Source organism: Eretmochelys imbricata, chromosome 17, assembly GCF_965152235.1.
Source record: "Eretmochelys imbricata isolate rEreImb1 chromosome 17, rEreImb1.hap1, whole genome shotgun sequence".
NCBI classification, from domain to species: domain Eukaryota; kingdom Metazoa; phylum Chordata; order Testudines; family Cheloniidae; genus Eretmochelys; species Eretmochelys imbricata.
In genome coordinates, this window is record NC_135588.1 from 11,738,294 (window position 1) to 11,754,200 (window position 15,907).

General features: G+C 41.7%; 1 protein-coding gene across 1 annotated transcript in view; it reads right to left on the bottom strand.

The window, feature by feature from the left end:
• Positions 1 to 3,718: 3,718 nt before the first annotated feature.
• PITPNM3 (PITPNM family member 3) overlaps positions 3,719 to 15,907 on the bottom strand; it is a 239,243-nt gene continuing 227,054 nt past the window's right edge. The window contains exons 16-20 of the mRNA XM_077836936.1: positions 10,314 to 10,462; positions 7,254 to 7,403; positions 6,136 to 6,319; positions 4,850 to 4,978; positions 3,719 to 4,027 (exon numbers count right to left, since the gene is read on the bottom strand). Coding sequence (XP_077693062.1) covers positions 3,719 to 4,027; positions 4,850 to 4,978; positions 6,136 to 6,319; positions 7,254 to 7,403; positions 10,314 to 10,462 — 921 coding nt within the window. The remainder of the gene's footprint in view (positions 4,028 to 4,849; positions 4,979 to 6,135; positions 6,320 to 7,253; positions 7,404 to 10,313; positions 10,463 to 15,907) is intronic.

Genomic DNA, 15,907 nt, shown 5'->3' on the forward strand with positions numbered 1-15,907 from the left:
TCTGGTAGTAACTTGATACATACCCACACCCAATCTGCTAATGAATGAGATTTTTAAAAAGCACTGCTAATCCCCTGTGTGAAAGTTTAAGCAAAACTGAACGAAGACTTAAATTGATTTTGAAATTCCACTTTACTCAATAGGCTCTGAATTAGGAAAGTCTGCACCTATGAATCATAGCATGTAAACAATTTGGCAAGAAGCAAATGCTTTAGGAGATAACAGGGATTGACAATTTAACATAATTGGGCCTAGGTCAGCCTCCACAAAAGAGCTACCTGGACACAGCATAAGTTAGGTATGAGTTTTACAGCTGGGTTCCCAAATTTCCAATTACATAATAATTTGTTTGTAGGCCTAGATAGTTCATTCTTCTTACCATACTGATACTCTCAGCCCCACTGAAATGATGACACCATTTTAGTGACTAATAATCTAGAGCAGAAAAAAACACAATTGCTTTAAATCTGAAATTTTGGAACCCCAGTTTCCAGCTGGTATGAAATATTAACCTCTAACCTGAATATGTTGTGGGATTGTTTGCAAAGGTGCTTAGTTGGAGGACCAGTGAGTAGAGGGTAAAACATTCAATCCCTGAGCAATAAGCAATATTGGAATTATTCTAAGGCCACATGAGTTCCAGTATCTCATGAAACCAAGTAGGGGAGTTAAATTATTCTCAGCTGAATTCTAACACTATGTAGTAACATTTAAAATGCTGACATTGTAATCATGTACACAGACTAGCACTTATTTCACTGCTTAAATTATTATACTGTTAGGAGAAGCCAGCACAATGGCTTCTAGTCAAGAGACCCAGGTATTAATGGAAAAATTCAAGTTAAAAAAACACATGGTTAGAACTTTCAGGCTCATTTCCCTTAATGATGGACACACAATTCCAACTAGATCTCATTCTGGAAAGAAATATATATAATAGGAGAATTAGATAAATGTATAGGATAATTGGTTTTGGAGCCTCATGGCTGATAGAGGTAGACGTTAGCTAAAGCAACAATAGCTTTGAATTGCAAAGCAGGCACAATAATTACCAGCAGTGTACATGCCGTAACACACAGCTGCTTTAAAAAATGGAATTTCGAGCTAAACAATCAATGTCCTCTTTAGCTCTGCCCATCGGATGGATGACAGTTAGGAATTCAATAGACAAATCTGAAAAGTCTTATGCTCTCTTACCCGATTAAACTTGGAGTAAGCTGAAAAATACTGTATCACCGAGGTTTTGCAGTGAAGAGAGCCTAAAACAATTAGGCCAATCACCACAGCCTCAAGCAAATAAAACTGCTCCAAGGACAATAAAGCAGTGAATCTATAAACCATTAGTGGTCAGATGTAGATCACTGGAGCAAGCTTTTTACTGTATGTTCTGAGGGCATTATTTTGTTGGTACCTGTTAGAAGAGATGCAGATAGGGATTGAGCACCAACCACCCATCTTCATTACTTACTTTTGCTTTCCCCTAGAGCAGCAACAGGGAGCCAAATTCATCACTGAGAATAAGCAGCCATGACTCCACTAAAGTCTGTGGAGCCATGCATGCTGATACTAGTAGTCAGTTTAGGGCAGGGAGCTAGTTTCTGCCCTGCCCTGCTTTGCAGCCGGTGTGATTTCAGTCTGGTTGCAGAGGGTGGAAGAGAGGAACACAGAGGCTAAAGACAGAACACTTAATAACCATTTAAAGTGCTGTGTGTTAGAGGACTTGTGACATTACTCATAAAAAGACATTTGTAAACCTAAAAACTATTTTAAGTGTTGCTCTTGGAGATCTTACATTTAGCTTTTATATCCAAATGACCTTGCACCAAGGAAACACTGAGCAAAGGACATAAATAAAACAGTTATCTTTAAGTACCCGATCCTAAGTAGTGTGAGCTTGCAAAACATTTAGTGTCTTAACTTTAACTTCAAAACTCCAGTTTAATTTAACAGGGATGAGAGAAAAATTAATTTTATTGTGAAATGCTATGAGATCTTTCAGGAAATATGAAGCTAAATTTTTGCATGTGGACTGATTATAAGTGTAATACAAAAGAGCAGGTAACTTTGGCATTCCTCCCACAGAATAAAATACAGAAATGTACCTAAGGTACTTCATTAGTTGAGCTAATTTGCTGCTTTCTGGGGTAGGAATCAGCCATCAGAACCTCTCTGGCAGTTTGGGGTCTTCAAATAATGCACGTTTAGATTTTCCCTCTACTGTCTCATTGTCATTTCCCCAGAGCATTCCTTCTACATACTATATCTCAATAACTAATAGGCTCATTTGAGCCTGCATCTGGCCTGCATTCAAGATGGAGATGACTTGAAAAATGGGTAACTTTATCTACACTCTCCCAGGCTCATAAACCAGTTTTTAATGCTTAAAGAGGTGGTTTTCCTGAGCACTTACAACACTGATGCAGATTGGAAAACATGCTTATGTTAGGGCCTAATCCTGAAAAGTTTTAGTAGTTCTACTGAATTCTGCTCAGTAGGAGTTATCACTGAGTAAGAATTTGCAGGATCTGGCTCTTTGCTTCTATCCTAAAATGACTACAATATTTACCTCTGAAATGTGAACATTTAGGGCGATTCCCACACAGTTGCCTCCAGTAGATCCTTCTAACTAAGCTGAGAACATCTAAACAGAATTTTTCGATAATTAGAAAATGAGTACTTCAACTGGCACCTGCAATTTCATAGCATCTAGTTCCTATGAAGCTTAAATGTGGGTATTTTAAATGCAGTAAGATTTTGTTACCAGAAACTGCATCTACAATTTCATAGCATATAGTTTCTTTAAACAGCGGTGGCAAGGGAAAAATTACCAATATAAAATTGGTGATGATTTTATCACTCATTTTCATCCATTGTAAAATTCTGGAGACACTACAGAAGAGGGGTTTTTTAGCTTACCTAAGAAGGATCCATGTCTTATATGGAAAGCATCAAACCCATCTTGGTGCTTGGAGCAATTCAAACATTCGTACAGTCACCAATCTCCACGAAAAATGTGTGATCTTTGTATACAGCAACACCATCAGTGCTTCAGACTGCAGAAAAGAGACTTTTTTTTTTTAAAACATCAAGTGTTTATGATTTGGTTCTTAAGTAGATTTCTCCAGTAGGTATTTTAAGTCTAGCTACCTCACTTATAAGATGTATAGATCAGAACTTGAGCTGATGCACATTCATCAACACCATAAGCCAAAGGAAATTTTCTTGGGTTTAAGGCACCCAAAGAGTTTGCCTTCCACATTCCACTCCACCTGCACTTCCCTTCTGTGTATAACACTTTCTCAGGAGTATAGCAGGAATTGATACTGCCATTAGGGTTTTAAAACGTAAGCCTTCTCTTTCACTCATTTTACCTGCTTATGCTTTTTTTAAAGGTACTACTAGTTAACTGATGTCACTCCTTTAAGCATCTTCCATTGAGTAAAACCAACCTGTTACCGCTTTTCTCTTATTGCACATTTTATAATGTGTATTGTAAAAAAAAATTCTAAGACATATTTTTGCAGTTTTGATGTTAAGCACTTGCGATAGTTTTAGATCTGGGATTTTAAGTTTTATAACAGGTATGTTAAGAGGAACAAACAAAGTTCCCTACTTGGTTTAAGAAGGCAGATTCCAGAGCAAGGAAGCCTCTGGTTGTGTCCCACCCCATGCCTACAGGTTGATTGGCCGGCACCCAAGACTTATATCTCAATGCTTCCTAAGGTGCAGACTCAAATTTATGGACCCCACCTCGAACCCAGGCTATGGGGGGCAGGTGCCTGTCGTGATCTTTATCGGATTCAGGCTGGCTCTGGGCACGCTCTGGTTTGGGGTTCGACGAAGGTGGGTCAGGCTGCTGCACAGACATAGTCCTGCGAAGGTGAGTCCTTTTCCGTAGAAACTCGGGCTGGGAGTGCAGGCCAAAGCTTCCTTTCCTCAAGATCATCCGGGAGTTGTTCTTCTTGGGCCGTGAATGGAGACTGAACTCCAGCAAGGCTAAGTGCGCTGCGTAACCTTCACTGAGGAACTGGAATCGGGGAGGGAAAGAGAAAAACACTATACATTAATGATTCATGTAAGCAGGCTTCCCATCAATGAGCAATCTGCCTGGTTGGAATGGTGGCCAGACAGACTCCCAGCAAACATGATCTTGGGGGCGGGGGTGAAGCATTCAGCATGTGCTGCTTTCATGCCAGCTAATGGACAAGCATTGTGTATTGACTAGGCACAGCTATGTGGTTCCTTCACAACAGCCTCCTTTCTGGAGTGATGTTTCCAACTTCAGTGTAACTAGTTAAGTCAAGGACATGAGAGGCCAGACTCTCTGAGATGGAGGGAACAAAATGGCCTTTCTACCACTTGCACTTATCTCCTCATACTTCGTTTGTAGTACTCTACTCTAATGAGGGCGGGATCCTGCTCCTCTCTGGGAGCTATCCTTTCATACTAAAGCACAAGAAGGGCCCAAATGGGTAACATTCTTTCTGCATGAGAATCAGAGCAAGGGTAAAAAGAAAACTGAGACCCCCCTCCCCCTCTTTAGAGTGACTACACTCCTGATGAAAACACATGGATGATTAATTTTGGACCACTAGGCTAGAAGATGCCAATACTGAAGACATTATAGCTGTGTATCTTAACTTGCTCTTTCCATTTGGCCATATATTGTATGTGCATCTGTCAAGCAACCGGCACTCCTGAGATGCTAAAAACCTTTTGACCCATTCTCCTAAGTGAAAATGCCCTCTCTAGGACTTGTGCTGCCCTGGCCACAGTCAAGATTTATCTTCACTTTTCATCTGCTGTGCATGTCCCAAAAGACACTGACTCTTTAGCAAGAGTTACATACCTGACATTGAGTCTGGTATTTCTTTGTCGGACGTCCAACTATGTAGATCTGGGAAGGCGACAGACCCAAAACATTGTACACAGAAATATCCTTCATTGAGCCATACGCAGCAGAAATTTTGATGTAGCACTGAAAGAACCAAGGCAAATATTGTTTTAATTGCACATGCTCTGAATGGCTGACCCATAAATCTTATAGCAGGCATTTTATTTGTGATGATAAACTGATGTTACTGACCCAAATTTATAAACTTGCCTTTGTTAAAAAAAAACAAAAAAAAAACAGCAGAATTCTTGCCAGTAAAAGTGGTAAGATGACTGTGTTTTTAAGTAATTGCTGGGATTAGGGTGAAAGCCAATAGGAGTTGTGCTTAACTCCCACAGGCCTTTTAGAATAACCCTCCCTTTATTTCTAGAAGCTGAACAAGAATTGCAATAAAAATAATGTTTCCATTTGGAAGGTCTGTATGAGCAGGGGGTACTTGGGAAGTTTGATCTTCAGAGGTGATAAACAGCCATAATTTATACGAGTGAAAATGAGCCACATTTTCCCATTGGATGTGAATCCAAACCATAAACATGACTGACCAGGTTCTCAAAAGCAACATAACCCTAGTCTGTCCTCATATCTGCTCCCTACTGAGAAATCAGCATAATTTCCTGTAGCAACTAAGATCCTTAGTTTTGGGGGATTTTATGCAATCACAGCACTAGGAATGGAATTTAGTGTGAATCAAAAGACCTCCATATTTGTCTTATAAAAGTGAAGGTTTTGTTGCCAGATTCAGGTAACTGAAAATTATCAGGCAGAGGTAGCTACATAGCAAGTTTAACCCTTCTGTCACCCCTCCAACGTGCTTCAACCATGACCCTGAGGGACCAGAAGCTTATCAAACTCAGCCTGGATTTTTCCTGATTCTTCATAATTAATACTTTTAGCAAATGGAAGGGTGCAGCAATTATCAGACATCATGATGGCTGGATTCTCTTAAATCAGAACAATAGCTTGGCTACACACATTTGACCTTGTACTGTACATAGCTACTGGATTTATTTATATGCATCATCAAAATGAATAGCCTTGATCCAAGACCCTCAGAAGGCAGAGCAGCCTTCTTTGCATCTGAATCTTAGGAAGGAAACCAAGATACAACAAAATACCTTGTAATGGACAATGGTCTTTTCCTTCCAAGGGGGAGAGACCCTCCCCTTTGGCAATGACAATAGAGATCTGACTTTCCAGCAACTGTTCATTTGATTCAATATGTGCAAAACAGCCTCTGTTACCTCTTGCATTAGATTCCGGAGGAAAATAGTTTTTTGTCGTAGTGGGTCATGAACAAGCCCATCCGAGAAGAAAATCATCCCTTGAGGAAAGTTGTGCTGAGATAACCACGAGACCACTCTCTGCTTTTGCATATCAGGACGGCCAGTGATATAGATGATTAGGTATCCCAGATCCTGCCAGTGTCTGTCAGAAGCAAAAGTGGCGTGGGAGAGTGGAAAGCGGGGGAGAAGTCACTATCCACATTAGTCTTAATGAACATCTTTGCTGAACATGGTGACAATTTAAGAAAAGCCAGGCATAATCTCTCACTAGGTAAAAGGCTAGTTGGGATGGGATCAGGTTCCTGATTTTAATAGCTAACATCCTGGTGCGTTCATGCAATAATTTGTATGCCTCAAGAGGAATGGGGAAGAGCAATAGGTAGACTTGTGCAAATACTGTTGTATAAAACACTGGGGATATTTCCAAATGTATTTTATCTTCAATATTCTGCACCCTGTGGATTCAGTCCTGCTGTCCTTGAAATGGATGGAAATTTTGCCTTTGACCTCAACAAGAGCAATATTACAGCCTGGGAAGCTGTGATGCTCATCACTCCATTTTCAGGAGGGCTCAAGGGGCTCTGAGTTTAAAATGATAGACACCAATTCTTCGCCCAGTGCAGCATTAACTGACTTCTTAAGTGAAGGAATTAAGTGGTTCTTAGAACTTATTCTCACAGTACTTTACATCCGGAAGTTACAGCAGGACTCAGGATTAAAATTCATTATAGCATAAAATCCTTCAATAACTCACCACCCTTTTTGATAATCAGAGTAATAAATGGAAAATTATCTATTGACTCCATACACTTTTAGGCCATGTTTCCTAGGGGCAGCCTTTTAACTTTAACTTACGATTTGCACGGTAAATTGCACCAAACATCTAAGTGCTATAAAATGTGTAAATTTCTGTGCAAATCAGGTATAGCTAGATGTCTGAATGGTACAAAAATGTATCTGCAAAGAAGTCTGGGCTTTATGAACAATCTATTATTTCTTGCTTCCAGTTTGATCCCCTTTGTTAAAAAGGGATGAGGCAGGGACTCCAAAAACACTAATGTGTATGTGTCCCTTACCGGACAACGTCTACAGCACCAGCTCGAACTTTAGGGTCACTACCCATGATTGAGACACTCGCTGCAAAGGAGCCATCAATGCTAAACACCACACACTCCATTCCCGGGGGAAGCACAGTCAGGTAACTCATTGCATTGCTCTGGTCACCCCTGGAGAAGAAAAACAAAGCGAAGCATCAGAACTCAAACTCTGTGAATTACAATGAAAATCAGAAATGATGTCTGTCTGGAGCAAGGCATTCAGGGCTCCACAAGCCTAATGGGACTTACTATCCTGTTTCCAGTTTGAACCACAAAGTAAAGGTGTTGGGACCCTTTAAGAAGCTAATTTTCCAAGTCCACTGGGCTAAAACAGTGAGACTTGCATAAATCTAATTAAAGCAGTGCAAGGCAAAAAAAAATCACTGACAATACAATAAAGCCCTCTAGGCTTTGTCCCTTTTGTGCAACATTAGAAATAAAAATTACCCTGGGTTTTTTAAAGCAACATAAAAATATCGGGCAGCCACAAGTGTATGGGGAGAAGCGATGTACACTTCTCTCACTGTGCATACTTGCAAAAAATCAACCTTACTGTGCAACAGAAATGGACAGGAATTGACCATCCCTCTATCCCGGTTTCTTGTGCTGAAAATGCTGGCCCAGAAGAGTAACAAATTCACAAAAGGGGAGAACTCAAACACGAGGTGCCTACTTCCCTACGTGGCTTTTCTCATGTAGAGCTCTGGCATCTGCAAGCTTCTACTCATCGAGTATTCTTTCACGGGAGCGCGGCTCTCAGGACACCCGCAAAAGGCAGGGGCAGAGATCCCACAATTCCCTTACCTTTTCCTGCCATATGAATCGTGTTGCTCTGCAGCTCTGACCCAAGCCCTGCCCAACTTTGTCACAGTGAATGGTACAGCTATAGGGGAAATTATATCTGGTGTTACTGGCAACATCTTGCAGGATGGATTTCTGCTTGGAAATGTGCCCGCATCACATGTCAGGTCCAGGCATGACCATTTAAGGGTGAGGAAGTAATAACTACTTTCATTCTAGCGTGAAGCTTATTAAACCTGCAATCTAAGGCCCAGGGAAGCAGGAGACTGGCTCCTGAGTCAGTTGCAACGTTTTAAACTGCAGACTTCCCAGAAGAGACGTTAATTTGTTTTTAAGCGGCCCTATCTTCTCAAATTGATTGCCTGCTATTCTACAATGGAATTATTATTAATTAAGAGAATATATATGTGGAATTGGAAAGCGATCTTCCATTTGATTAGCTGCGAGGACACCTTTAATTCCATTTTTCTTTTAGAGGAGACGTTTAGTGGAATCTGCAAGTTATTTCCCAAGTGGGCATGAAGTTTAACTCCAAAGTGGAGTATTAAATTAAAACTTTATGTCAAAGCATTTAGCAGTTTTCTGACTAAACATAAAAAGCTTTAGAAGCACAGCTGCCCCCATCCATGCACTTAGGCAGATTAATTTTATTTCACACATTTTTCCTCTTTATGCTTGACTCAGCAGAGGGCTTTTCATGAAACTCTTGAGAGCTAAGAGAGAGTCAATTGATTTCACTTCACTGAATTGTTGCTTTAAGGCTTGTGTTTTTCAATTTAAAATAAGCATGGCACTGATTCCAGAATTAAAGTGATTCCTTCAGTCAGACTGACATCAACAGATGAACTGAACTGCAGACTTGGAACAAGGCAATACCTTCACTATCCATTTCAACAGGAGAAACTGGTCACCACCCAGAGGGATACAGATCATCCCTTCACCCCAGCCTCACCCACAAGCAGGCTCCAGATTACCCAAGCTACACCTTTGCTTGGGCCTTCAGATGGACCTGATCCCCTGCATTTACAAGACTGAACTCTAGTTAGTGGAGTCTTACTGGCTGTTATTATTTGTATTACTGCTGTGTCTATACATTGCAGCCGAGATCAGGGCCCCATTGGGCTGGGCATTGTATGAGACTCACTACCCCAAAATGTTTAATATAAAAATAGGCAAAGCATACAAAGGGTTGGGGAAAGGAAGCACTGGGAAATGGACACAAAATGAGATGAAGTGACTTTTCCAAGGTTGCAGAGGAAGTCTGTGGCAGAACTACCATGGCCACAAAACCATCCTTTCTCCAGTATCTTATTCAAATCTGTAGTGATGACTCACGTGATGTGAATGACCATTACGAAGCCCAGGGGAGGCTTCCCTGCTAGTGAGGGCTTTGTGATACCATAAAGCACTTTGACTAGTTTTACTCTTAGCAATTAACTAAGTCTGCCTTCGGTCTAGAAAGCAAAATTAACAGGAGACTCATCCCTCTAAAAGCACATCATCCCCTTATGTGCATTAATTAAAAAAACATGGTTTGAGATGGCAGCTAGCGATCACATGTGTAGTTTGTTGCCAGTTATTACTTGTACTGCAGTAGCACCTAGGAGCCCCAGTCATGGACCCCGCTGTTCTACATGCTGTACAAAACACAGCAAGGCAGCAATTCCTGCCCCAAGGAGCTTGCAACCTAAGTAATCCCCTTTCCTCTGCTTCCGTCCATCCTCACTAGAGCCAGCGTAGCTGACTGCCTTGCTCATCTTCAGAACTGCCACCCCTGAGTACATCAAATTAAAACATCTGTTCAGCGGGGATTTGCCAAGAGGTCCCACCTCCCAGTGTAGATATCCTGATCATAGCCCCACAGTCAACCCCTTTAACTGATATTTTCCCCCATTCCCTCTGTCTATCCACACAGCAGCACCCATTTCCACAGCTGGAACAGATATGTGGCCGAGCTCTGAATGCCCTCTCCATCCAGACAAGGGCCATCATTTGGCCCGTATTGTCTAAAAGCACTGTCTCTTTTTCTACATATTGAGCCCATGATGGTGGAATAAACATCTCCAGAGCAATAACTTTGCTCAGCGTTGTGGACAAACAATAAGTGCCTTTGCTCCGTTTGAAGAATGGCACTCATGCTAAATGCAGGTTGTTTGTTTGTTTTTTTATGGCATAACTCTCTTTGTACTAGGGAATCCCACACCTTAATTATCCAGCATTCAAATCTGAAAACATTACCTAACCACCATTTTGATGGGATACACGCCAACTCTAAGCCTCTTCTGTTTGGGTATGTTGTAGGATATCCTGCCACTGCTATTGGTGATCTCTGTGTCGAAATACACCCACCTCCCCGAAGAGGGTTCAGTCATAATAAGGATATCAACCTGTAAAAGTAAAAAAAAAATCTATTAAATTTGTTAGACAACAACACACATCAGCTCATAGGACATGCCAGACTGTCTCAGACCAGTGGTCTAAGTAGTTTCATATCCTGTCTCTGACAAGGGCCAGTACCAAATACCTCAGAGAAAGGGGCAAGAAATCCTACAGTAAATGGTTATGGGATAATCTTCCCACTGGACAGTTTCTTACTAACCCCTCTATAGTGAGAGGGTGATTTATGTCCTGAAGCATGAAGGTCTATTATTTACGACTTTTTTAAATTACTGGGCTCAATCTTGCAACATACAGAGTACTCTGGACTCCATCTTGCACAGCACTTCCTACACTGAGTGTGCTTAAATGCTGTGCAGGATTGGAACCAGAGTGCTCAGCATCTTGCAGAATCAAGTCCCCAGCTTCATATATTCCTGTTATCCCTATAAATGTCCAGTTCTCTTGGCCTAAATGATGCCTTGTGGCAATGAGGTCTGAATACAATTAAATACTAAAAACCTTTTGAAAGCTTACAACAGAAGTGTTACCAAAATCTACCAATGCATTTACACCCCCCCACACACCCCCACACCCTCCTCCGGCTGCTTTTAGACTTCAGTGTGAAGTCACAGTTCTTATATAGGCACGCAGCAGGATTTTGTTTTTCTAAGTTCTGAAACTTTCTATTGTTCATTTTGTACCCTAAGTGGATTCTGTATCTGAATCTTTCAAGTACCCGCTTAGCACAAGGAAGGAATGGGGAAAACATGAGAAAGTTTTGCTAACAGTAAAGTGAGAAGAATCATTTCTCTACAGACAATCTTCAAAGGAGTAGTAGATCTATAAAGAAAGAAGAAATGTATTTTCTTTAGTGAATTACAGCTTGAACTTTCTTTTATTCAACCATTCAGTTCTTCCCTTTTTCTTTTATAAGGATGGGGGAAAAAATCTTCTGTGGTGTTAAAGTAAAAAGCAATTTCACAGAAAAAGCAAACACTCAAACTGTTCAGTTTGCATCAAGCACACTCAAACAAGTCTCCTCAGTCATATCCATTCCAGATCAAGGACTTTATGGAGAGAACATAAAATGCTACTGATTGCTATTTCTTGTCACTGTGCCTCAGTTTCCCCATATAAAATAGAGATAATGATGCTTGCCCTCTGCAAAGTGCTTTGAGACCCTTAAATGAAAGGTGTTATGTATAAGTGAAGAGTGGTACTTTTTCCACTATGAGATTTGACAGCCCCCCAAATTAGAACATTAACTACACTTGCACAAGTGAAAATTCCACAGCCCAAATGAATTCTTCAAGGGAGTCTGAATGCCAAACACTTCTTTTGCACCATCAAAGCCACGAGATTCTAAGGACCTTTACTAACGACAGGATTTTATTACACCCTAACACACGCTTTGCTTTCCCCATTGCTGAAATGCAGCCCTTTCTGGGACATGAACGCAACAGCAAGGCAGACCATGGGCACATAGCGCAATGTGGGGGAGGGAAGTATTGTCAAAATACAAAGCCCCAGACTCATTAAAGCCCTTACAGGGGAAAAAATCCATAAAATAATAAACACTGGGCCTAACCTCTGCTGGTGTAAATCGGCATACCTCTGCCAAAGTCAATAGGCTGATTTACACCGGCTGAGAATCTGGCTGAGCTTTCAAGGGAGCAGCTGGGGATTCTGTTTCTAAAGTTTTCATTTGAAAGTGCAACATGGGGCTTAGATACTATGGTGGCATGAATTAAAGGCTTAAGCCCTGATTCAGCAAAGCACTTAAACATATGCTTAAAAGAGCTCTGCTGCATTCGGGCATTGGATACTATGGTGATGGGCACTCTGGGAACCCCCAGCTTCGACAGAACAGACATGGAACTCCACTTATCTTCCTCGGAACTGGGGTTAAATTGACCTTAATAGGATTGCATTTCATGGCTGAAATCCTGGAGTCTCCCTTGCAGGAGAAAATAATGGGATTTGGGGTTACATTTAATGGAAGGACAAACTCTCAACATTACCCAAAAACAGTTATATGTTGTGTGGCCAGTCTGAAACTATTTATGTTACAGTGCACTTCCCTATAGAACACTGAGCATGCAGAAAAATGCATAATGAAAGAGACACTGGAAACAAACAAAATATTTATAAAGCATGTGAAATGCCTTTCAACCATCCAAATTAAGCATCTCACTGTGATCAGAACAGCATTTCGTTTAACTGCACTAGCTTACCCCTCACTCATCATCCCTGCATGAGTTTGTTTCCATACACATCTTTATAGCTTAATAAGTAATCTCTCTCCAAGTTAGTCTTTTTATGTCCTCCTCCCACCACTGAATTTTGGGTTATACCAGAGACATACATTTAAATGGCGGTAGTGGGTCTGCAGTCTGAAGGAGGAATAAACTGGAATGCGTTTTCAATCTAGTTAGTTTCATACTTGTACCTGTTAGAAGCCAAATGTGTACACTGTTACTGAGATTACAGAAAGTCAATGAGAATACAAATGAGCAGTCTGTAGAAATCCTAAATGGACTCTCTTGAAGAATTCCCTTGGAAAATGGAATATACGTGTAAGTTACAGCACTGTGCCTGACAGCAGCAAAGATATTCTTGCCCTTTTCAAGCATCTCAACCTCAGTGTGAGGTCAGTAAATATCCATCCCCATTTTACAGATGGGGAAACCGAGGCATAGAGCCATTGCATGACTTGCCCCCAAGGTGGCATGGCACTGAGCCAATGGCAGAGCCAAGTTTAGCCTCTTTGTCTCCCAGTTCTGTGCTCTAACTGGGAGGCCTCCCCTTACTAGCATCCAGCACTGATCCTCTAGTGTATTTTTACACAAGAGGCTGAAAGCAATCATAGCTCAAGGAGAATTTTTCTGCTTAATGATGAGAGCAACCTAAAGTGACGCTAACTACATCCGACTCCCAAATCATGTATAAAGTGATGCTTATGGAGTGCTCAAATCAGCACAGGATCCAGCTAATTTAAGAGTTGTCCTCCCCCCCCACGGCTCCTTCTCGTGCCTCTATAATCAAAATCAGTATGGATTTCAAGTGATCTTGCATCCTCTGCTTCCCCCAGCTATGAGCCATTAAGAGGAGAGAGTGGATTTGCCACAATAGTATCTCTGCATCATTTCGGTTTGGACACCGTCTGCTTTGTTCTCTTGCATTGCTAGCAGAAGAATCCCAACTCCTGAGTTAGGCGCAGGAAGAGAGGGCAGAACACACACTTCGGCTAGACTAACTGCTGCTGCAAAAGTGCACCAGGAAGGGGGAGTAGATGGCACAGAGAGCAGACAGCGTGTCAGTGATTCAGTTCTCTAAGCACAAGCAAAGGAACCTTAGGCACTCCACATGTGAAAGGGGCCGGAGCCAGCGTCTCACCCTCCCAGCACAGCCAGTGGCACTAAGGGAACACATGCCGCATCATTTTAAAGCATATATTATTTCCTGCTCCTGAAAATGCTACCTGCCTGCCTCAGCACTGTGCAGGCAGAATGCCACCTGGGCGGCACACATCCTCCACCTGGAAACATGAGCGTGAGTACAAATGCCACAATCTAGTCCTTCAGCAGCTCGAAAGGCCGAGTGGTCCAATAGATGGGGCACCTGAGTGGGACTCAGGAGACCTGCATTCTATTCCTGGATCTGACTTGCTATGTAGTGCTGGGCAAGTCACTTCACTTCTCTGCTTCCTTTTCTCTCCCACCCCGTCACCGTCTTGCCTATTTAGACTTTTAAGATCCTTGGGACATGGATTGTCTCTGTTTGTACAGCACCTAGCACAACGGCGCCCCTGTCTAACCTGGGGGTCTAGACGCTACTGTAATATAAATAAAAAATTATGTGGAGGGGGGTTACTTCTTGAGTGGCTGGGAGTTGTAGTCTTCCTGAATGCATAACTGAAACCTTTTAATACCAAGCAAATATACTCTGAGACTACGCTGCTCACTCATATCCACATAGGTTCAAAATGTCAATTAATTCTACATTTGAGGAATGGTATGCATAAGTAGTAATCAAGTTCTGGAGCAATATAACTTATGTGTTTCTCATAATGCCAGCACTGATGCCCCCTCCCAGCTTCCTATTCATCACTACCAAAAGAATCTTCTCTTTTATTTTATATATACATAAAACGTGATCAGAATAAAGAGTGGTTGAAAATCTAATAAAAGGGCTATGATAAAAATCTGCAATAAAGTTTGAGCAAATCTGTGATCTTATCCCCTATGTCATCTCAAGTAATAGGGCTGTTTTAGAGTTCTTACAAACCAAGACACCAGATTAAAACAACAATCTTAACTAAATGTGACCTCACCCCACTTTGACAATTAAATTTACGTGGGCACGGGAAAGGCTGAATTCTGCAGAGAGATGGTAGCCGCAGCACATTCTTAGGAATTGTAGAGCAGAACAACCAAGCCCTGTTTAGGACGGAGAAATACTGTTACATGCACTCTACTGGGTTTGGAGTCAACATAAGGAGGCAAATTCATCCCCTGCTGTAGTTTAATTGATTTTAATGGAGTTACTTCCAGGATAAATTTACTCAGCTTCCACCATGTCACTCAACCAAGAGGTCTCTATGGCTGTGTTAGGAAAAGCCATGCAATTTTTACCTTTTGCAGTAAGTCAGTTGGGAGGAACTTTGCTATTACGTTAAAGGCAGAGGTGCCATGAGGTTCCCCAAATTGTGTTTCCAAATGCAGTGGAATGGGGAACGAACTTGCTTTAAGAAGCCATCGGTGTGTGGGCACGCACACACAATTTTCTTTTGGAAACGTACCTGCCATCTGCCACCACCCCAGACAATAAAGATTGCTGTATTTGAGGGGGTTTGACTACAGGATCTGCACACCTCTTGAAATTAAATGCATTTTAATAGTTCACTCTCCAGACATTTCACCTTTAACGAGCACTATATTAACCAAAGTTCACTATGCAACCAAGGAACCAGTCCAGCAATGGCAGCAGAAATTCAAGCTTCGCCCTCCCACCCCTGCAATGGTCCTAATTTCTGAGGGGACAACCTTTAGATATGGATATCTGGCACCAAGCAAGCCTTAGCCTGTCTGCTAGGTTTTCAAGAAGGTGGCCAGTTGTGCTTTTGAATTCTATAGGGTGGGAATCCAAATACTTACAAGGGAAAAGGAACCACTTCCAGCTCACGGCATTGGAGGGGGGGAGCCCATGTCTTAAAGTGCATCAGAAATGCTACCAAAGGGGAGTGACACAGTGACTAAATTAAATAGCCCTGGTACATGCAGGGAGTGCCCCCATCTTCACTACAGTTATGTGACTGCCAGCATTTTATACACATTTGTCACAGCCAGGCTACTGGAACCAAGGTACCAGTAAGCACAGAGGTTCTTAGCCTTTTTCATACCAGGATCCCCACCACGTTCCCATCTAGCAAGCTGAGAAAGGCAAGGCAGTCT